Source organism: Pagrus pagrus, assembly GCF_965226575.1.
Source record: "Pagrus pagrus genome assembly, chromosome: 4".
Taxonomy (NCBI): Eukaryota; Metazoa; Chordata; class Actinopteri; order Spariformes; family Sparidae; genus Pagrus; species Pagrus pagrus.
In genome coordinates this window covers 15,944,077-15,966,157 of record NC_140188.1, presented here as the reverse complement: position 1 = coordinate 15,966,157, position 22,081 = coordinate 15,944,077, and the positions used below count along the sequence as shown (strand labels likewise).

The 22,081-nt window shown below is 41.4% G+C and overlaps 1 protein-coding gene across 8 annotated transcripts in view; it reads right to left on the bottom strand.

The window, feature by feature from the left end:
- Positions 1–247: 247 nt before the first annotated feature.
- The window catches only part of arhgef12a (Rho guanine nucleotide exchange factor (GEF) 12a), a 39,795-nt gene continuing 17,961 nt past the window's right edge, over positions 248–22,081 (bottom strand). For 4 of the 8 annotated variants that reach the window (XM_084350167.1, XM_084350168.1, XM_084350169.1 and 1 more), the window contains exons 5-42: positions 21,685–21,750; positions 17,317–17,415; positions 16,050–16,099; positions 15,782–15,839; positions 15,513–15,685; positions 15,163–15,240; positions 14,674–14,793; positions 14,113–14,220; positions 12,933–13,073; positions 12,601–12,702; positions 12,349–12,459; positions 12,139–12,237; positions 11,653–11,695; positions 11,255–11,360; positions 11,001–11,138; positions 10,852–10,884; positions 10,102–10,216; positions 9,902–10,007; positions 9,369–9,572; positions 9,140–9,278; positions 9,014–9,046; positions 8,741–8,892; positions 8,371–8,517; positions 8,043–8,128; positions 6,803–6,928; positions 6,489–6,603; positions 4,188–4,288; positions 3,922–3,999; positions 3,698–3,773; positions 3,435–3,602; positions 3,186–3,273; positions 3,014–3,091; positions 2,835–2,929; positions 2,529–2,732; positions 2,192–2,428; positions 1,815–2,044; positions 1,624–1,702; positions 248–1,513 (exon numbers count right to left, since the gene is read on the bottom strand). In XM_084350167.1, coding sequence (XP_084206293.1) covers positions 1,503–1,513; positions 1,624–1,702; positions 1,815–2,044; positions 2,192–2,428; positions 2,529–2,732; positions 2,835–2,929; positions 3,014–3,091; positions 3,186–3,273; positions 3,435–3,602; positions 3,698–3,773; positions 3,922–3,999; positions 4,188–4,288; positions 6,489–6,603; positions 6,803–6,928; positions 8,043–8,128; positions 8,371–8,517; positions 8,741–8,892; positions 9,014–9,046; positions 9,140–9,278; positions 9,369–9,572; positions 9,902–10,007; positions 10,102–10,216; positions 10,852–10,884; positions 11,001–11,138; positions 11,255–11,360; positions 11,653–11,695; positions 12,139–12,237; positions 12,349–12,459; positions 12,601–12,702; positions 12,933–13,073; positions 14,113–14,220; positions 14,674–14,793; positions 15,163–15,240; positions 15,513–15,685; positions 15,782–15,839; positions 16,050–16,099; positions 17,317–17,415; positions 21,685–21,750 — 4,193 coding nt within the window. In that variant the 3' untranslated portion in view covers positions 248–1,502. Of the gene's footprint in view, positions 1,514–1,623; positions 1,703–1,814; positions 2,045–2,191; positions 2,429–2,528; positions 2,733–2,834; positions 2,930–3,013; positions 3,092–3,185; positions 3,274–3,434; positions 3,603–3,697; positions 3,774–3,921; positions 4,000–4,187; positions 4,289–6,488; positions 6,604–6,802; positions 6,929–8,042; positions 8,129–8,370; positions 8,518–8,740; positions 8,893–9,013; positions 9,047–9,139; positions 9,279–9,368; positions 9,573–9,901; positions 10,008–10,101; positions 10,217–10,851; positions 10,885–11,000; positions 11,139–11,254; positions 11,361–11,652; positions 11,696–12,138; positions 12,238–12,348; positions 12,460–12,600; positions 12,703–12,932; positions 13,074–14,112; positions 14,221–14,673; positions 14,794–15,162; positions 15,241–15,512; positions 15,686–15,781; positions 15,840–16,049; positions 16,100–17,316; positions 17,416–21,684; positions 21,751–22,017; positions 22,070–22,081 lie in introns of those variants that run through there. The other 4 variants (XM_084350173.1, XM_084350172.1, XM_084350171.1 and 1 more) reach the window with 4 other exon arrangements.

Sequence of the window (22,081 nt, the reverse complement as noted above, 5' to 3'; positions counted from 1 at the left end):
AGCTACTTTTTTTTTAATAAAGACACTCCATCATGACTAATGCTCAGGCGTCCTTGATTTTTCTCATCAAGCTTTAAGTGAAAAAATGGTCTTCCATCATTTCTCCATTACTGAAACTGTCATTCAATAAGTGCTGTACAAGTGAAATGTTTTACTGACCATCACTGTAGCAGCATGACAATGCGGTCAATGTCACATAAAAATACCAGTTCATAAAAGAAAACACACAGGCGAGTTTTTTTTTTTTCCTTTTTGAATGTGGCATGGCACCATTTATTTATTAAAGTTATGCATAACCTTCCAACTTGATCATTGTACAGTATGTTGAACTTCATGACATTATTAGGATATCAGGCAGTCAGATCAGCATCGCCAACAGTAGCAGGAAGAAGCAGCAAGTTCTGTCAGGAGCTGATACAGAAAGAGCATGACCGCTCCGTGTAGGGGAGGGGGGAAGAATGGGGCAAGATACCCTACAGGGTAGATGAGGAAGCATGACATATAGAGTGTGGGAGGGGATAAATAAGCATGAAAGCCACTGGGCTGTGAGGAAAAGGAGAAGGATGACACCCATAAGTGTTCACAGGGAAAAGAAGGGGGGAGAGTCATACGCCAAGGAGAAGAGGAGCAGACGAAGGGCAAAGAACCCCTCACAGTGAGGAGAAGGAGGAGGAAGGCGGCATCACAGAAATGCAACAGGACCAGATCAGAGCCTTCGGACTCTTCATTCTAGTTAACACCACACCTAGAATTTATCTGAAATTCTAGACTTTAACACAATGTATGAGTTTTTAACACAATGGGATCTATCCATCACCAGTGCAACTCTGGCCTCTATCAGTCTGAATATATTCCTGCCATTTCATCAGGGTACGCTAGGCTAGCGTGCTCGTATGCTAGCGTGCACTCAACACTCACACTAACCCTGTGTGACTGAAGCAGGAGAAGCAGCCAAAAAGGTAACACCATGGCCATTAAGCATGCAAGCAATGTGGGAAACACTTAAAAAAAAAAAAAAAAAAATGAAAAGAAAGAAAATAAATACATCTTGGGATAAAAAAAATCTTAATACATTATCTTAAAATTTTCCTTTTCTTGTTTTGTGTTTCATATATATATATTCTAAACACACATCTTTGTACATTTTGGTATAAGTTCTCTTTCTTGCAGGGAGCTCCGGGGGGAATGGGTGTTAGATGGTAGAGGGGTGAGGTTTCGGGGGCAATCCCACCTCGCTGATTGCCTTGTGCTGATGGAGAGGGGGGGCGCGGCATCAACAAAGATGACTCCACCCTTCAAACGCTTCCGCTCACACTCAAGTCTTTTATTCTCTGTGGCAACCGCGGGCGACGGCGATGGAAAATAAGAAGAGGGGGCTCAGCAGTGAGAGGACAAGCTTATAGGATGTCCAGAAAGTCCAGGACACAAGAAGTAGGAACAGACTACTAAGTCGGTACTTCCTCTTTGGGACCAGAGCCAAAAAGCTGAGGCACGGACTTCCACTATCTCTTATCTGTGGGGAAAAATTGGAGGTGAAGGATCAGAAAAAGCCAGACACAGGAAGTGATTCATATATTAAGATGTAGTGATTCATATGTTGACGCCGAGCATGAATTGAAATACCTTTGTTTCCATCCGCGTCTGCCGCTGGTGGCCTCTCTGGCCTTTGGCGTATTAGATTATTGTACTTGGCCTCAACCTCCTGCAAGAGAAAGAAACGACTCACTGTCAGATCGGGCAATAAAAATGACACAATGTGTATAAATATGGAACTTTTATAGGTACGTGTTGGTGAGCTCTTCACTGTTAATCACCTTCAGATAGTTGAGGTTGGCCTGAAGGTTCCGAAGGTGGGACAAGACCTGTCTGCTAAAAGAGGAGAGGCTGCCGGCCTGTGACGCTGAAGAAAACCTCAAGTTGATGCCAGAGTCGGCGGCGCAGCCTTGTGAGGCGCGCAGCTGCTTCCCCGTGGTCGACGCCAAGATGTCGTCATCTGTGCTGCTCTCCCCTGGGCCACCGTAACCCTCCAGGACTAAATATCCTGCTGAAAGAATCAAAAGGAGCCGTTTAGTTCTCATAACATGGGGATCAGAGAAGGAGATAAGGATCACTGAGTACAAAGTACAATCTCTTTAAACCTACAATGTAATGTATAATGACAAATCAATTGTTTAAATCCGACCCGGCTCACCATAATCTTCAGGAGAATCAAAGAAGCCCGTGTCCCCAGAGCCCAGGTCCTGAGTCGGGTCCTCTGTCTGGGAGCTGTTCTTCTCTGAGCCATTGTGGACCATCACCCGTGCGCGGCTGTCTACGGGGGTGCGCAGAGAGGTGGTCCTGAGGAGGCGGGCCCCTGTGGAGCGTTTGGTTTGCTCTGCAGCCTCCTGGGACATCAGCTGGGTCACCAACACCTGCTTTAATGCTGCCACTGAGGGACAGGTGAGAGGTTAACAGTCATCTGTGTACAGCTGATTAATATGCTGCATGTGTCACGCTTGATTTTTGACTCATCAGCTCTGTGTGCTTACATGTTTTCAGTGCTTCGTCTGCTCTGGAGGGAAACATGTTAAACGAGTCTCCTTCTTTGCTGTCTTCAGCCGCTTGGTAAGCAAGCTCTGGGTCCACGAAACCTTCCTCCTCCTCCTCTTCCTCTGCCTTTACCCCCTCGAACGGATTATTACCTGGTAGAGAGCTCTGCATCACACTTCTAGTGGCTGGACTGCTCTCTTTATCTAAGGAGGTGTAATCAGAGGAGGATTATCCACACAGTTAAATACAAGAGAATATCTGAACTAATAAGGAGGAAAACTGAAGAAATAAGTGGCTCCAGGTACCTGTGGACTGGGTACTGCCAGTGGATGTGCGATCTGGGTCTCTACTCAGCCTTGAAACACCTGCGGTAATGATCTCCACACCATCCCTCTCCCCACTGAAACACAAGCAGCATGTTATGTTAATAAACCCGAAGAAACAACTGATTTGATTATATTACAAAGACGATGGAGTAACATACTCAGTCTGAGGTAATGGTATGACGCTGTGAGGTTTGACTTTCATGGCATCGGCTCTCTGGGTGATTAGACGCTGCCACCTTGTGCGAGAAAAAAAAAGGAAGAGTTATCACCTTTACACATTTAGCAACTGGAGCAATAAAAATGTTAGTCATCAATCAGAAGTTAACTCACGTTCTCTGATCTGAGACTGTGGGTGCCATCAGCTCGTAGATCTGGGCCCCGTTGTCTGACATGGATAGGACGAAGAACGACTTGTTGTCTGGCAGGAGAGACAGTTCAGGGTGAGATTAACGACAATTCTGTAGCCTGACACTTTTGTTTGGGCGATTTTATCCGACCCTGCTTTGTCAACTAATTGTTCTGCCTTGTTTGTGAAAGGCAGAACAGAAAAACAGATTTGGCAATTAGGTGTTAACTGACCTGTGGCCACGGAGCGCACCAGCACAGTGTTGAGTTTGATGATGGGGCTGAAGATATGTTTGGTATCTGCGGTGCCTGCCAGGTTTTTACTGTGACACTTGAGTATCAGACGCTCATCTTGTTTCTGTAGCAGAACGAGGATGTCCTCCAGGAGGAGTGTGTACAGCTCTGAAAGGAGACGGAGGATATTTATTTCTACTGTTTTGGAAGCAATATCAACGCTTGATAACAATATTTTCTTTTATAATATGCTAAATACAAACCAATAGTTTTGTCCTTGTTCACTTTCCATGACAGTGGTCCCTCGTGCACCATCGTTCTTTTGGTTAGATCCAAGTTCTGGAGGTAGAACAAGGAAATACATTTCTCAAGTACTTTCCACACAGCACTACCTGTCTACCGAGCAGTTATTTCAAACAGCGTATGTGGGTGTACAACAAGTACGCATGCTTTAACTGAAGCTAAAAGGGTTGTGAAGAAATCTCACCTTTAGCTCCAGGATCATGGGGTTGTCTGTCTGCTTTAGTGAGGAGAGGTCCAATCTTCTCTGATAGTCCTCCAACCTCTAGAGGAAAGATGGAGAGAAGCAGAAACAGTGGAGAAGGTATAAGTAAGCGGTCTTTTAAAAGAAGCTACTGCCTGGGGAGCAAAGGAGGTAGAGAAAAAATAAATTGTGGAGGACTTAGGATGAGAATGAGAGAAAAGTCTCTGGGATGGCATGAAATGGAAAGAAGATTTTAAAAAACATTGCACCTGCTTGTCCTCAGATTCCTTCACAGCCTGGTTGACGTGATTGAGGATCTTTCTACAGCAGTCAGCCGCCTGCTTCACTTTGTCCTTCTCCGCTGCGTTCTCTGAAAGATATTATGACATCAAATAAAAAGTGAGGCCTCCTCATTTCTTCAGAGGGGGGCTGTCTGGGAAATTGATATTTCCACTGTCCATTAACACACCATCGTTCTCAAAAATTATGATAAATCAGGGGAGCATTATGAGCCCATAATAGCTGGTTATACTTTATCGTTAGTGCGTTGTCTCTGTGTGAGGCCCAAACCCCAGCCAAGACTAAAATGATGGACCAAATAATGGGTGAGACATTTCCCAAAATGTGCACGACCGCTCGAGGACCATTAAAATGATAATCTCTCCATTTGTCTCTGTAATTCACTAATGGTTGGCATGTTGCCATGAAGATCCTTGCTAAAGACTTCATTTGCTTCATTCTTATCCACTCCCTTTTACCTCAACAGTTGATTTGCATTTTTATCAATTGTGTTTTTTTTACATGCAGATTATAAAATGCAAACTAGGTATTATTCCTGCAATGCGTGTTTCCATGGTTAACAGCGACATCAGTAAATTAAGGCCCATACTGAATTAATTGCCTCATAGGATCCTATTGATTTGAGGATCTGAGGAGTGAGAGGCAATACAGAGTGAATACAATAACTGAATTCTACTAATGAAGGTCGCACGCGGAGGAGTTGCGCCAGAGCGGGCCAAACTTAGAACAAGAATTAATTTCTTTTCTAGTTGACAGCGACAACCATCTGACCAGATATACACTCTCACTGGTGCAGCAAAGCTCTACAGTTATCCAATCAGTGTGATAAACTAGACTGCAGACAGAGAAAAAAGTAGCACTCGTCAAGAGAGTCTAAAACTGTCAGTGAAGAGAATGAATATAATAGCCGTTTGAAGCTGTCATTTTTAAAAGCAGATCAATGGCTCTCTGTGATGGAGTCCGTGATTGACTTAATATTTGTGACGAAGTGGAACAGACTTTGATGTCTCTATAAGGCTTCCGCAGAGGAATCAGTTTATGTACCTGCATTAACTGGAAGTGGTTTTTATGAATGCACAAAACTGCTCGGTGGCTGCTCCTGCAGGCCTGTTGACAGCATTAAAAGGTGCACTATGTAACTTTTTTACAGGCCCATAAACAGAAAGAGCTCTTGATAAAAGGAATAGCAGTTGACGGGAGCCAACATGAGTTTTAGATTAACTTTAAAGCCATATTGTTTACATTTTTGCATGTAAACAGGGCAATACAAGCTTGTATTTTGTGTTATGGAGTGGTGACAACAAAAAGATCATACAAGTCCTACAGTTGAAGACTATAGGACTAAAAGATGAATCTTAGGGAATCGTGCGCTTCCAAGTCCAGAACATAGAGGCTGGTGCTTAATTTAATGCTTTGTTCACATCAAGTGTCATGCCCAGGGTGTCTACAGGTACCAGACATGTACATGTAATGCTTTTAAAGATCTTTTCAAGATGATTTTTAACCAAATTTAAGACTAATGACTGATTTTTGGACAAATCATCTTGTTATTATTCAAACACTACAGGTAAGTATAAAGGTATGTAGTACATAGTATGTGGTCCTATGGAGAGGTGGGTTTTCTATGAGAACATGGTTATAGATTGATTAAGGTCAGGTGAGTGCAAGTATAAAGCAAAAGTACAGTATTATGTTGAGTGGTAGGTTTAAAGATTTGTAACATCATCAAGCAGTTGAGCTCGACTCATTTATACCACAACAAATTAAGTGATGGATAAATGAAATCAGACAAAATGTTTGTGGCATCTAAGACTATTTAATATCTTTTAAGGCCTAATATTTATACAACTGAATTTAAGACATTTAAAGACTATTTTGGGACCTGCAGACGCCGAGCTTGTGTCTATTATATTCTTTTACAAGGCTGCAATTAGTCCATTGGCAGAAAATGTATCTTCAACAAAATTGATCATAAATTAAGTTATTTTTGAAAGCAAAAATCCCCATAATTCACTGCTTTGAAACTCTGGGAACTCGTAATGGAAATTGTTTGTACTTTCTGACCTTTAATAGGACAAAGGATTAATGGATCAATTACGAGCCACATTTTTGGTTTATTCAAACATCTTGATTTGAATCATAAGGCCATGCACATGGTTAGTGTGTGGAGTAATTTTTGCACTATAACAATGTTGTGCTGATTACAACAAGAACAAATCACTGCAAACTGTTGTGAAGGAACTCTGATTGGTAAGGAAACACTACAGCACCTGTGTACTTGGAGATGTTCTCTAGTAGCAGGGGGTACTTGGTGAGCCGCTGCATCTCTACAGGAATGATGTCTTTAAGCTGTAGTCGGCGACACAGTCTGTTACTCTCGGCCTCCTGCAAAGCAATAAAAAGATCAGGTTGGATGGTCATCAAACAGCTTAAGTACATATTTCAAGAAGTATGTGTCGACTAAGCAGGACTAAATGTAACTTGGGTTAAACTCTTCTCTTTGATGCATTCATTCAATAATTTTCACTCAAATGTTATCTCTGTTTAACAATTTTCCTGCAATATGTGAGCATGATGTCAGTACCTGGATGAACGAAGTGAACCGCGAGTCTTTCTTCTGCTTGGTCTTGATGATCTCCAGAGCAAATGGCTGGTTACTGCAGAACGTCCCCACCGCCTGCTTGATCTTCTCCTCCTCTCCACCGCTGAACTGTAACCACCCAACCCAAGACAGGACAGTGACGGTGATCAGTCGCTCAGTCGATCTGGGTCGGGGGTAGTTGCCATGGAAATGTCTAGTATTTAACCACTACAATGAGCAGCAACTCCCAGAAGGGGGCCAGGCTTAAGTCCTCGCAGCAGCAAAGAGCTTAAGTTGGTTGACTAGATCGATCAATCCGACCCTCAGGGGACCGTTTACCCCAATTATCCCCCTTAGACAAGGCTGCCAGCTGATATGTGGTGACCTCACATCTAATGTATCACACATGATATCGAGATGCAGAGATGTCAGCCAAATCTGGGGCACTGTCTGACATTACCGTTTACAGAAACATGCTCCGTTTCACTCGCATGCTTCCACTGTGATTACAATTCTTGTTACTGAGGAGGGCAGAGTTGTTCCTTTGTCATGTTTAAGCTTTGTAAGAGACGAATTCAAGCACTTCTGAAGAACTTCACCAAACATTTCCAAACTCTTGAAACATTTATCATCACATCTAAATTGTTGTGATTGCAAAAATAACGTTCAGACTTCCTTTGCACCCACAGCAGTTAATGTATATTTTACTAGCTGTTCTTGTTACCTTTGATTCTATGTTTTAATCATTATTACATAATTTATGCGCCAGAAGACAAAGAGACAACAGGATTGTTTAATTTCAAATATTAAAGATTTTTGGTTTGCGTGAGTGATTGTGTAGATGAAAGATGATTTTCAAGGATTAGTCAAATTTGAGCTTATTTCTAATAGAAGAAAAAAAATGGTTAAAATTAAGCATTTTTTTCTAACCTTTAACACTTTCTATGACCTTGGGATTTTGGTGTCGGATGTAAAGATTTAATGTTAAGTGTGAAAGAAACCCTTCTCTCCATACAAAACCATCATCGCATTCAAATGCAAAGTCGAAATGAACAGAATTGGGCCTGAAAACACAATCCCACACCAACGGCAACATTCCCCTCCCCCCCCGCTTTAAAGCAATTTTGGGCAACAGTTCAATTTCTTTGCTTTTTTTCCCTGCCATCAGTCATCTTGAAATGTATTCACTATAAGAAAATGTTTGAAAGAGGAAATACAATTTCAGCCTGAGAATTGTACTCACCCAGGAGAGCAAGTCGTCTCCTATCTGATCAATTACTGAAGACTCATTTCTCTTCCGAACGGCTGCCATTTGCTCCAGTATTGAAGCTGAAATTCAAAGGAGATGCACCAATGGACCGTCAGCATGTGTGTGTGTGTGTGTGTGTGTGAAAGATAAAAAAGAAAAAGAACACAACATGAAACTGAGGGTGCTCTCTATGTTTTATCATTGTGTTGTAGTTTAGTTTTACTTGAAACTTAATTCTCACTACCTTACTTTTGAGTTTTTTTAACTGCGTCTTAAAGGATCAAGAGCAGACATGCAAGTTTTGATGGATGTATGTGTGTACCATGCAGCTGAAGAATCTCCTCCAGATTGGTGAAAATGTTCTTGATGTCAGCAGGAGGCAGGATGGACTCTTTGGAGAGCTTCTGGTAGAAAACGTGGTCCAAAACTCTAAGCATCCGGACGTGTGCACGCTCTGTGTAAAACAGCTCTGCAGACACAAACGCAAGATGTTAAGTCAAGATGGCAGACAACTCACGGCTCAGTGTGATTTACATTTGACAGCAGCTTGGGTTGGATCCCAGCAAATGCTCAGCTGCTGCATATCATATCATTATCTAACACAACAATATTTTTAGGCACGCTGACAGGGAATTATTTGAAAATAGATCTGGCTTTAACATATCATGTAAAGTGGGAAGCCATGTCCTCACCATTGATAACTTCCTGTCTCTTGATTTCCTGAGGCCTGAGACCTGCTAGGACCTCTCGCCCCACCAGCTGCTGCCAGTACGGGGGGTCATGCTCAGAGTCTGTTCCCTGGTCGTCCTCGCTCTGGACATCAGCAGGACACAGTCCCTCAAGCCTGGGGCGAGACAGAAAGTTAGCTTTTCATCTGGCTGATAAAATAATCAACACTACTATAACTACTACTATTTTTTAGGTGCATTTATGTTAGAGAAGTCAACATAAACAGGTATTCTCACCTTCTTATGGCCTTTGGTGTTCCCTCATGGGCTCTACATGAAGTATTGACAGAATGAGCCACGTTAAATACAAATTAATCATCTCCGTGTAAAGAGGCAAAACTGCAAATGTGACTGTTGACACACCTGTCGCTTTCTCTGTCATCCTCCTGCAGTTGGTCCAGGCTGTAAAGGTCAAAGTGCGTAGCAGGGTACGGCAACCCATCCAGAGGGTCGGACTGAAGGCCGTCGCTCAGCCTGGAGGGGCCTGAGGTCGGAGTCCCACCTGAGAGACAAGTAACAAGTTAGAGACCAACACTTGCCGGCCGTCGTCTTCTTCTACCGATATGTTTGATTCAGTTGTTCAGTAACTCACCCATATCAGTGTCTCGGCTAGTGTCGGAGCCAAAGGTGGCACTGTTTGGAGACGAGGTGTTGACAGACGTGGAGTGTACAAGTTCAGAGCCCTCGCTCGATTGGCTGCCTCTTAGACGACCAGCTTCCATGTGCTCGCTTGCTCCCAGCGTGGGCTGAGACAACTGTTTTTGAGGCCGGGGGCGGCCATCCAAGGCTTTACCCACTGAATACACAGAGAGAAAAGTACACATTTTAAAAAGCTTCAGCAGTAGAGCTGCAATGATTAAACTATTACTTGTTAACTTTTGTCGCTCAATTCAATGGTTTCAGAAAGTAAAAAAAAAAGTAGACATTTTTTGATTCCAACTTTTTAGGATTAGCTTTGGGTAACACTGATCGACATTTTTCACCATTTTCTGACATTTTGGAGGCAAAACAACTAATAGACTTATCGAAAAATTACAATGACGATGACGATATAAATAATTGTTAGTTGAAGCCTTACTTAGCAGTAATGTCATAATTATGGTTTATTCTAAAGTCCCGTCTCACCTGATGCTGCTTCGATGCGGCTGGGCCGACGCTGAGGTCCAAGGATGCTGGGAAATCTGGGTTTCTTCACCTTCTCTTCTCCTTCCTTTTCTGTCTTGATGCTTTTCTGATTTTTAAAAAAAAAACAAGACAAGTGTGAGGCTTATGATAAAGAGAGAGGGAGAGAGAAGGGTCAAGGTTCAAAGAGTAGCGTTATGTACCTTGATCTTGGGGAGAAAGTTGATCCTGACCCGTTTGGACTCCAGACTGCGAGGTTCCTTGACCCTCACACCAAGGTGCTTCATGTATGTATATATGACATACTGCATTGTAGTGCTAAATGAAAACAACAGTAAGACTTTGGTTGCTCCTTTCTGATTTGTCACCAACAAAGAAACAGAACGCTAAAAAACTAAAGAGAACAAGTGTCCATATTGTGTCTTGTACCATATGTCGCACCAGTCTTTCTCGTACAGTTTCTCCACAAACCATCTGCAGTGCGCTGCGACCATATGGCATTTCAAACAAGGCTGTTTCAATCAGTCACACGTTTGAATTATTGAATATAAACATACTGCATAAATTAGATGTTATCTTTAAGAGACTGCCCGAGCGCTTCATTTCTTAACTGTGGAGGATGTAGAATGGGGTTTGGATGACACCAATATGTTGTTCTTAGTCAAAACGTCAAAAACTATCCTTTAAAGATTAAAAAATGACTACCACGAGCAGATGTTATTAATTTAGCACAAGATATCTGTAATAGTTATTTTAAAGTCTAATAAAATACACTGTGTCACAGTAATTGTTTTAGATTACTATGAGACACATTACAGACTGTAAATGCTATGAAGACGCAGATGGTTTGAGAGGCCATGAGAGCCCTTGAAGCCCTAAATGATCTCCCCTTGTGTGATTTGAGAAATACTCATATCAATTAACCAAATGATCCACAATTTTAGTTCACTCACCATTTCTCTTCCTCTGTGGTCTGAGTACTTAACCTATAAACAATAAAAAGAAGAAAAACCGTCTGAGTGGCTAATAATGATTAGAGACGCAAGATTGTGAGTATCTGTGCATCCAAGCAGCATATGTCTGTGTGGGATGTGCTACTTACAGGATATCCTCTATCTTGGTAATGATGTTTTCGGCATATGAGCGCTCTCGCTCCAGAGTGACACGGTCTCTGGTTCTCTCTTGGTCCAGTCTGGCTAACTCAACTTCAGCCACCGTCAGGCCCATACTGCGCTTCTGCCTAAAGGTACAAACATATACCGGCAGTGTACTAAGTGAGATACTTTGGGTATACAAAATGATAAGATCTGCAAAAAATCAGAATCTCCAATAAAAAATCTGAATTGACAAGTTTACCTGAAATCCTCGAGATTCTTCTGAATGTCAGGGAGCAGAGAGTCCTGCAGTGTTTGAACATGCTGTCTGTTTATCTCCTCTGGGATCAGTTCTGTCCGCCGCCGGTCTGCAAACACATGCACACACACGCAAATACTCACATATACTGTATGGCACGACTCTAAAGCGTTATGGCAAGTGAACACTAAATATGCACTGTTGTGGTTAAGCAATACTTTCCAAACCACCAGAGCGTTTGATTTCTTAATACCTTAATTGGTAGCATGAATGGCTGGGTAAATGTTACATGGACTGTTTAATGAGGATGGCAATAGGAGCAAACAGAAGCACAAAAGTTGACACTAACAAAAAAAAAATGTTTACGTTTCCAAAATGACAGCACAGTATTAAATACTTACCGAGATCAGCAGAGATGGATTCAGGAACAGGAACTTTCAGATTCTAAAAATAAAAGAATGAGTGTCATACTTTGACAACAAATGAGGAGAAATAAAATAATTAGTGAATAACTGGATTCTATAAAATCGAGGCACCCATAATCACATGCCAGATGACGCAATAGCCAACTTGGAACACATACATCACCTTATTATAACCTGTAAATGTGGCTGTCTTAGGCAATTTGGTGTTGACTGAGAAAATGTTTTGGTCATGTAGATCATTCCATGTTAAGTCAAAAATGTTTCAGATTTATAGACGTTTAAAGACAACAAACAACAGATGTTGGGGCTTTCCTTGGTCTAATTAGTGTTTACCGATTATTGGTCAAAATCTAATTAGTGATGTGCTGTACGAATTCTGTGACAGAAGACAGAAGAACATTAGATCAGCCTGACCTGTAGTGTTGCCCATATTTCACTGTAGGGAACAAAAACTGTACTTACTGCTCCCCGGTCTATGAAAAAGGTATGGAGGTCCATGAACACCCGTCTGGTCTCTTTGGAGTTGGTCTGCTTGTAGAAGTCAGCATAGAGGTAGCACAGCTGGGGACATAAAATGAAAAACTAGTTAGCGATAGTGTCTGGCAGGCTGCATGAAAATAGGAACTTGTAGCTCAAAAGATTTGAACAAGGTGCGAAGGATGAGGGTCTTACCACAGGAGCAGGGTCAAACTGAGAGATGACATGGTGAAGGAAGGCTGCGAGGTGGGCGGGGCGAGACTTGAGCTGCTCGATGCTGTTAAAGCTGTTACACTGGCCGTTAGTCTGAAACAAAATCAGAACAACTTTACTGCCGTGTTTGCTGACTTCACATGTGACAAAATTTAGACCATGCTTACAGTGAGATGAGTATGATAACACCTTTTTAAATTATTTTGGTCAAGAAGATTGCCTGTGTTTAAATACCTGCTCCTGGTCTGAATCAAAATAGTCGTCCTCAGCACCGATGATTTGCGAGACGAGGCGGGAGGAGGAGGGACTGCTGATTGTGGTAGGGGACAGAGAGTCCTGGAGAAAAGACGGTGGTAAATGTGCCTCATAAAGAAATTCTCCATTTGGACATTTTAATACATACTGTACGTATACTTGCATTGACAGAGATTATTCATGTAATATCTAAAAACACGCAATATTTATCTATAAAACACACTTCTATATCCAAAAGTTTACTCCAGGAGAGGGAGCGAATCAGTACATGTCTTGATAAAAATTTGCACATGGCCAAAGGGTATAACTACCAGGTCAGTGGTGTCCTCTGCCTCGGGAGAGTGGCAGGAGTTGAAGCTGTTCCTGGGTGTGCTCTTTGGGCTGGGGCAGGATGACTCTCTCTGGCAGAGACTCTCTGGTGATCCAGGCCCAAATCCACGAGATACCTGGAGCTGACATGAAGCAGAACATTTTCACGCTCAATTTCACAAAATAATTCCCCAAAACTAGAGATGCCAAGTAATTCATTCAATTAGTTTTCATACGTGACCAACAGAAAATGGGATACAGAATCGATACCTACACTTATTGTTCTTGCACTGGTGTTGTCTAGATCTGAAGTTAGTCAAAGCTAAGCAAGTCTTATTCAGATTAATCTAATTTAGCATGATTTAGCCATGAATGTTCTTCCCTAAAGCTTATCTAGTCTTTGAATCAAGGCTGAGGGTACATTCAGATCAAATCTGTGCGGCGAAATGCCGCAGGATTTTGCGGCAGTGTGACACCATGGTCCATGTGTATGACATGTTGGGAACACCCACTGATCAGTTTGCTGAAAGGCGAGGCTGCTATCATGTTATGCTACTAGAATTCTGGCTTTACTAGCGTTTGTCCACATTAACGGGTTAAAATGATTGGTAAACAACCAGGATGCGAGGCAGATCATCACTACGTGCTTTAGACGAAGGCACAAGACCAATCCGAGTGATCACAGGTATAACATACCGCTACACAAAAAAATGTCCATTGTGTTCCCTCTGTAGCATTTAGCTATGCTATGTAACAAGCCCAGCTACTGACCCGTTCTACTCTGCCTCTGATCTCCGGTCAAGCCTCTGCCACGGTAGGTTAAGCATGCCAGTGCTATAGGGATCGTCGGCATCCACAGATTTGTTTTAAATTGGTGCACAATGCCAAATTGAGTGAATACGCATGACACATTACATTACAATCCAGTGTGGTTTCAGTCATTCATGCTGCCATTCTGATCACCAGCGTATGTGATTGGCCACTGCGATGTTGACGTCGGGCTGCGTATCTCCAACAGTTTAGTTTGTCTCAACTTTTTGCCCGCAGCCAAACGGACTGCACTCTTGGGAAAACCTGCATTTTCAACGCACCACTAAATTTGGTCTGAAACCATCGTTAATATGAAGATCAGAGGGACATTTTAATTATCTTGGTTAGTAGTGCTGATAGTCGACAACTTACAGGAGGGCTGGTCCAGGACAGGTCCGTACTGTTGTCTCCTTTCAAGGCAGGAGTGTGGTCTGTCTCAAACATGCTACCATCATCTGCATCACCGCCTGGAACAGCCTCCTATTGATTCAAGTGAACGCAAGACTTGTTACTAATTATGAACAACAACTTCAAAATTGAACATGTTTTAGGCGAAGAGCAAACTAACAGGCTAAATAGATGATAAATAATTAACGCATGAAAATTTGTGTGTTAAGAGCATAATCTCATAAAATACAACTTGTAAAATTAAGAGAGCAGACTGTTATGTTGACATACATAACAACTGATTCAGTGAGTGGTGTATGTAAAATAAGCTGTCACACAGACACAATAGAGTGGCTTCCCACAGAGAAAGCCTAATCCTCTGATAAGATTAGGATTAATGTTCGTCTGGAGCGATCCCTAAACGCACTACACAAAATAATGCAAAGACAGCCTGGATGCCGCTGGTGCATCAGTGTCCCTGGATACCCTATTGTGTATGTCAGTACATGGAGGCAGTTTGTCAGTTGCGGGGGTCATTTGCTTCACCTGTGTTGCCCCAGTGGCCCTGAAGAGCTGACCCTGCAGCTGAGGAATGTGTTTCTTAGCTTCCTGGATGTCTTTCAGTAGTTTGGGGGAGGGGTTCCTGCTGTATTCCTCCTTCATGGCCTGTACAGCAAAATCAAAACAAAAAATCAGTACAAGTTGTATTGTGTTGTCTGTACAGTAGAATCAGGGTTCAAAGTTCGGCTGTATAGTCATTATACACTACAAGATTGCACAATGAAAGGCAGCTGTTGCCTCCTCCCCTACACACTACCTGTCTACAACCTTAAGTGATGTTCTATTTAAAGATTGATGAAAGCGGTTTATTTTATTTTCAACAAGGTTGATAACAGAATGTTCCTTTAACAGGGTTTATATATATACAACTATGCAATAAAGGGTGCAAATCACCCAAATACTGCCAACACCTGGCAAGTAAAACAATGTTACAGTGGAAAGAAGACAGGAAGTGACAGTGATTGTTATGCTAACCTGCAGCTCCTGCTGCTCTCTGGAGAGCATCCTTTGCAACATGTCAACCTTTTGGTTGTAGACACTGCTATTCTCATCCTGTAGGGAAAAAATGAAAAAGGAAGTTGAAAATCATATAGGGGAAGTGTGCATTAGACTGCCGGTGAGATGCATTCAAGCATTAGATATACGTTACATTTAATATTTAAGCATACAGAAAATTAGTAAGAAAGGATAAGATATAGGGAAGCCAACACAAAAATGAGAGCAGAGCACATTTAAGATAACCCACAGGTGATGAGAAAAGATAATGTAGAAGGAATTTGTGAAGGCAAGACTTTGAAAGAAGGCAATTCAAGTAACTATTGTACCCATGATGGGAGAGTGGAGGAGAAGCGGTCCTGAGGACTGTAGGGGCGCTCTGCTGCTGGGGAGTTTGGAGAGGAAATGCTAACACCCAACATTTCAGACTCTGCTTCAGACAAAGGGATCTGGGCGAGCCCTGGAGGCCGCCCCAACACTGTGAGGGCCACATAGGAGCCCGCTAAAGTGGACAAACCAAAGCAAAGTGTCAGTTTCACTTTAAGGTTTTGTTTTTAAAAATGAGAAAAATTGCTGGAACAGAGACAGAGGAACGTACATTTGATGAGCTTCACCACCTCTATGTGATTAGAATGTGTAACAAGGGTCCCGTTAACCTGGAAAACAGAAATGATACTATGATGAGAATAAACAGATAATAAATACAATCCTTTCACAACTCGACATCACATTTGTATGGTCCAGCAAGAAAAGAGCAGGTACACTGACTGACCAGCAGATGGCAGCATATAGCCTCTGTTTCAGCCTTGGACAGGAAAACAGTGACGTTAGCAGTTTAAAGACATAGAGGCAGATAAATACAATACCTTGATGATCCTGTCTCCTGTCTGAACACCTGCCCGCATAGCAGCCCCATCTGGCAAACAGAGAGGAAAAAGAGCATTAGAGCAACAGAAGAGGTGTGGACGGAGAAGAACCAGGCGGGAAAACACAAAAGACACACGTCTGTTTCATGGCACAGTTGTTGATATTTCAGCACAATGAATACACTGTATAGCCTTGACAGAGCAGATGTTGCGAAGTGACTATTTGAGTGCTATTTTGAAAGACCATAACAGTGGTTATATTACGAGAAGGACCTGTTTCACAGCTCCACCCCAAACAAAGGGATTTAGGCATGAGACAGGTTATTATGAGATTCACGTCTGGCTCTTTAGTCAGCAGCACACAGCTCAAGTATTTTGTAAAACAAATACAGTTCTACTAATACACTACTTATGATGTGCATTTTGGGTCTTCATTTCTGTATCAGTATGGGGTATTTAAGGACATAATCTTGTGTGATCAGTTGACATACAAGTAGAGAGACAGGCATTACTGATAACTTGTGACGAAATAATATAACAATATGTAATATGTCAATATGTAAATAGATATTTGGATTTGATCTGTTCCACGACGAACAAAAGCCTTGTCAGACTTCATTTAGCTTGTTTTAGGTTTAAAATCTATATTACAGATACACACTAGAAAGATATTTTATTGCTTCTCAGTTCACAATGAAATCAAATAAGTTGTATAAATTATTCACATGAATGATCTACTAAGTAGATTGCTCTCCGTGTTGAGTCATTAACAAAAGCACAAATGGGGAGCCACACAGGGATAGTTGAAGGCTGCCAAGCACTGATGACAGTGCAACAAAAGTCCTTGATCGGTTCCTTCCTCTTCTATCATACAGACCGTGTAATGTTCTCTGTGACCTGATAACAGCTCACATCATCCTCTACAGACAGTAAAATACTGCTGGATACCACATAAGTATCCTGTCAAAGTCCCCTCTTTAAGAGAAAACAAGATAAAGCAGAAGCAGAAGCTACTGTGAAACTAGTGAGGAGGAAACATATAGTCAGTGGCTTCACTTCTCTAAGTAAGTGCCTGAGTGGTGGTGGTAGTGGTGGGTGCTGAGACCCAATTACCCTTCATATCTGCGAGTTCAGAGCAAACTACCATGACACTTTGATGTCAGAGCATGAAAAAGGAGCCCACGTCTCTATTACAGTCCTCGACCAGAAGTTGTCATTGTTCTAACATCTTTTTCTTCTTCCTTTTAAGTTTGAAGCGCCTCCTTACCTTCTTTGACAAGCTGCACAAACACTGGGTTGTCACCGCTGACAGTGAGCCCAAAGCCATTTTCATCTTTCTGGATGATTACACATCGCTGGACCAGACCTGCAAGTGAGACAGACAGGAAAGAAAGACATAACAGTGTCTTCAAAAGGACCAGGAATTCGCTTAAAGAAATGTGCTTCACTCACTGAAGCCAGTGCATTAACTACAAACTTTCTGAAAAATGAAACTAAAGTTCACTCATGCTAAGGAGACATTTTAAATAAGTAACAAATTGTGAAGGGACGTGGCAGTTGATACAGTCTATGAACATTACTTTTTAAACTTAATTTTTTTGAGAGAGGCCTGACATATGCTGTGCAAAAATTGGGTTTCACCTAGGGCTGGGCAATATCATTATCATATTGTTAACGTGAAGTGTTGTCTGTTTCTTGTTTTAAAGGCTGCATTACAGTGAAGTGATGTAATTTTCTGAACTTATCAGACTATTCTGCTTGTTCTAATACTTACCTTTATCCACACTACTCACAATTATTTAGCAAAAATCTCCTCATGTTAATATATTGTGAAAGTATAGTCACCCCCAACGATATTTTTTTGCAGTCTTCTCAAGTTATTTTGGTCAGAAATATAGTGATATTTGATTTTGTCGCCCAGTCCTGGCATTAATGAAGTGCTGTTGATTTCAAAATACTGAAAATACCTTTCATTTAAAGGACAGGTTAGCAGTTTTTAAAGTCCCTTAAAATAATATTAACATGTCATGTGTATGTATATAATAAAACTGACTGACTTTTAAGGAGAAAACAATTACATGTACAGTAGGTATGGGCATGTAATTATGGGCCCAACTTAAAAAATGTGAACTATCGTTTAACAAATCGACAACACATAATCCCACCCCAGGAGTCTAGGACTCTGTTGTCATAATAGCATGATAAGATCTTATAATTTGAATGTGTACAGTAAAGAGAGCTTGTTCTAAGGTTGACCTGTTTAACATTTAAACAGCCTTAAATTTTTTAGGAAGAGTTTATGTATTTGTGCATAATATATATATATATTTAAATTAAGACATTTTTACATTGACAAATACTCCTTTGGTGACCAGACAACAAAAAAGTACAAAGGATCCTCTTAATAATGTAAATACTTCTGATTTGAGGTGATGTCTGTAACAGATCTGGCAACCCAGACATTTTTGATTATAGTTGCACAGGCCAGAAGGAGGAATGTTACTTTTCAGGTTGTTTTATGCAGCGTTTCATTAGTGTGGAGAGAGGAGATAAGAGCTTATCTAATGTCTGGGTGACAATGGCCAAACTGACAGGACAGTACACAAGAAAACAATGCAAAGAATGCAAAAATGCTTAAAAAGAAAATATGTCACCTTAAGTTATCATTAAAGGGTAAGTTCAGCCAAAAATTAAAATTTGGTAATAATCACCACTGTCATGCCGATAGAAAGTCGGGTGAAGTTTCATAGTCCAAAAAACATTTTTGGAGCTTCACAGCAAAACACTGTTGCAGCATTCTCCTAAACAGCTGAAGAAGATTGAGACTTTAAAAACGCAAAAAAAAAACAACAACTGGAAAAACAAACATAAAATATAAATACATCTGGTGCAACCCAAGTCTGCAGAAGTCCGAAGATCCCAAATCAATTTGGAAAGACAATATTTCAACGCTTTCTAGAGCCGAAATCTTCTCTGTAGCTGCTAAGCTTAAAGCATTAGCGCCTGCGTCAAGGGTGTAAATATTAACTTTTCGAATCGATTTGGGATCTCGGGCTTCTAGATACTCGGATTACACCGGACGATGTACGGAGCCATTGTCTGTTTTGGTCTTTCAGCCTTTTTTTTCCAAGTCACGATCTACTTCAGTTGTTTAGGAGAATGCTGCAGCGCTGTTTTGCTGTGAAGTTCCAGAAATGTCTTGTGGACTACAAAACTTCACTCAATTTTGCATTGGCATGACGGTGAGGAGATAATGACAGGATTGTCATTTCTGGGTGAACTTAACCTTTGAAAAAAAGTTAATTTCCCGCAATTGCAGGACATCCTGAAACATCTCTACAACGCTGATTTTATACAGTAAGTAACCCAGACTGAATGAGATGACCCTTGAACTGATTTCTTGTTGTGTCCCAGATTTCTCGGTCAGTGCAGCATCCACCAAAGAGGTGAGTCAATCGATAAGGGCAGTGGTGGGGTGGGGGTTGGAGAGTGGAAGGAACAGGAGCTAATACATGGAGAGAGGTTATGGGAGGCAAAAGCCCCAGGCAGGGGGGAGGGGTGTAGAGAGAGAGAGAGGTGGAGCTGAGGGAGCAGGGGGAAGGGAAATTGGGAGAGGGCAGGGGTGTCAAGGAAACAGATGAGGCCATATGGGTTAAAGAGCCGGTGTGAATTTGCCTCTAGATGTTGATCTTGTTCTAGGCTTCACAGTGTATCAGAGATCTTTGGTTGGTATTTATAGACCATCAGGAGACGGAGTGCTGACATGATCACTGATCAGGTTAATCCATCTACGCTAATGTATTATTCAGATGTTTAGCTGATCCGCAATCAGCATCCTTTGTTGAAACACGAGGGAATGTACTCAAGACAGCAAACTGACCTTTAATACTGACAGTGTACCTTTAGCCCCACAATCACAAAAGCAAGGAAGCCAAGACAACAAAAGGTCTGTCTACTTTTCTTAAATCTAAACGTCTCAGAGCTTCTGATGCTGTTCAGTGATAAAAGATACACGTCAGTAAATGTCTCTAGTTCTACACTGGCGCAAGACGAGACAAAGAGGAGATAACTGATTTAAACAGGAATAACACAACTATGCTCTGTTGAATATGATAGTAGATTATCTTGATAAACTCTGTCCTAGTCAGAAACTAGACACCAGCAGAAACATTTCTGACGGCAGCCTTTTGATAATTCACTGCATGTGAGTTCAGGCACCCACTAGAGGTCATTTTATTGGAATTCTCAAATTACTTGACAATTTCTGTCTCAGTCAATAACAGAAATTCTGAAGAAATGTCCCAGACAATGTAATGAGAGCAGCTGAACAGGGTCATGATGACACTCTCCCACTGAAAAGGCTCCATAATGATCCTGTTAACATGTGAAATCTTAAATAACATGTCACTTAATTCTTTGTTCAGTGGGCACTTGGCTTTACTCTCAGCGAAAGGAAGTCCTTGTATGCGTCTAAACATTATTTTCTGTCCAAGCTTAATTTTTAAAATCACATTTAGATGAAGTGTAAATTCACATTAATATTAGAATCTGACTCAAGTTTGGGATTATGGTTTCAAGCAAACTGTGCAACTGCATCCTGTTAATCCAAAATCTATCTTTTAAGTAGTACTGAGCACAGCTGCTAAGGTCTTCTGCAATAGATTCCAATACTGATCATTTTTCACTACTGGAAAAAGTTACTAAAACATCCATGGATTGAGATGGAAGCGGTGTGTTTAGCTGTATTTTGGCAGAAAATATGACTCTTACTGAGCATAAAGATGGACAATGGAAAATATGTGGTTTGAAAAATTTGTATGGTTTATTTTTAAAGTATTAAAAGCCAAATATCTCACAACCTGGTCAAGTAATCCCTGAGCCAGTTGTACTGATCAACAAGTACACAGACCAAAAAGTTGATTTGCTGATGGGAAACAGAAGGGCTGATGGGATGGGATAATCAGGGGAAGCGCTGGCTTCAGCCTCTGTCATCCTATCTAGATGATTATCTAAATTATGATGGCTACACTGAGCACTATGTACTGCTCAGATTTTAAACTCTGCAGCTAAGCTAAAAGATATTATTATTTGAACAACAATCCCATTCACCACTGACATCTCAAAGTAGAGATTAGGTGACTTCTCAGTCATTCCCGAGTAACAGCCATGTTCTGCTTTTCTTTGTCTTAAATGAGAGTGAATTAAATAATGATCAGTTTTGGTATTTTCAAGTGAAGAAAACCTTGGTCTTTACATATGGGGCTCATTAATTGTTTTCAAACAATCTATGGGCCAACTAATTAGAAGATTCATCCGTAATGAAATAATCGTTAGTTGCAGCTTTAAGTCAAAGCACATCCAGTCATGTTGGAGTGGAGTGTAAACATGGAGAACATGTCAGGTAAATCCTATGTTGATACACACCAGTTGAGTTGATCTCTTGGCACTGACTCTCAGAGGGGCTTAAAACTCAGACTTCTGACCATGCAGTCAAATAGTTTCATGATTGAAAATAAACAAAACTCTACTCTCATCACTCTGCTTTAAACAAACATTTAGTGGCAATTTCACACCAGGATCTGCAGCATGTATAGATGCAGCTGTCACACCAGCCATTCCAGCAGGAGCATCTTACCACAGGACTCAGGCTTCCCCTCTGCTAGCACACTGCTGCTGCCACTCTTCTGCACCACCAGAGCTTCTGCCCACAGCCCCCACCACGCAGACCACAGCGCAGACAGCACAGTCGCAAACACACATACATACAAACGCACGCACACAGACAAACAAACAAAACAAGAACCGACAAAAGGAAAGGAAACACAAAACAGGAAAGAGAAAATCATGAGGGAGAAACAATCATGGGAGAAGAAAAATTAAATTAACAAATAGGTAGTTTAATAAAACATAATGGTTTGGATAGGCAGGAGCGTTGTGACTAAAATTAAACTAGCTTTGTACTCCACACCTATAGGGGTCACTCTACCAAGCCACGGTGCCTTCATTGACAGGGGCCCCACTTTTCCGAACTT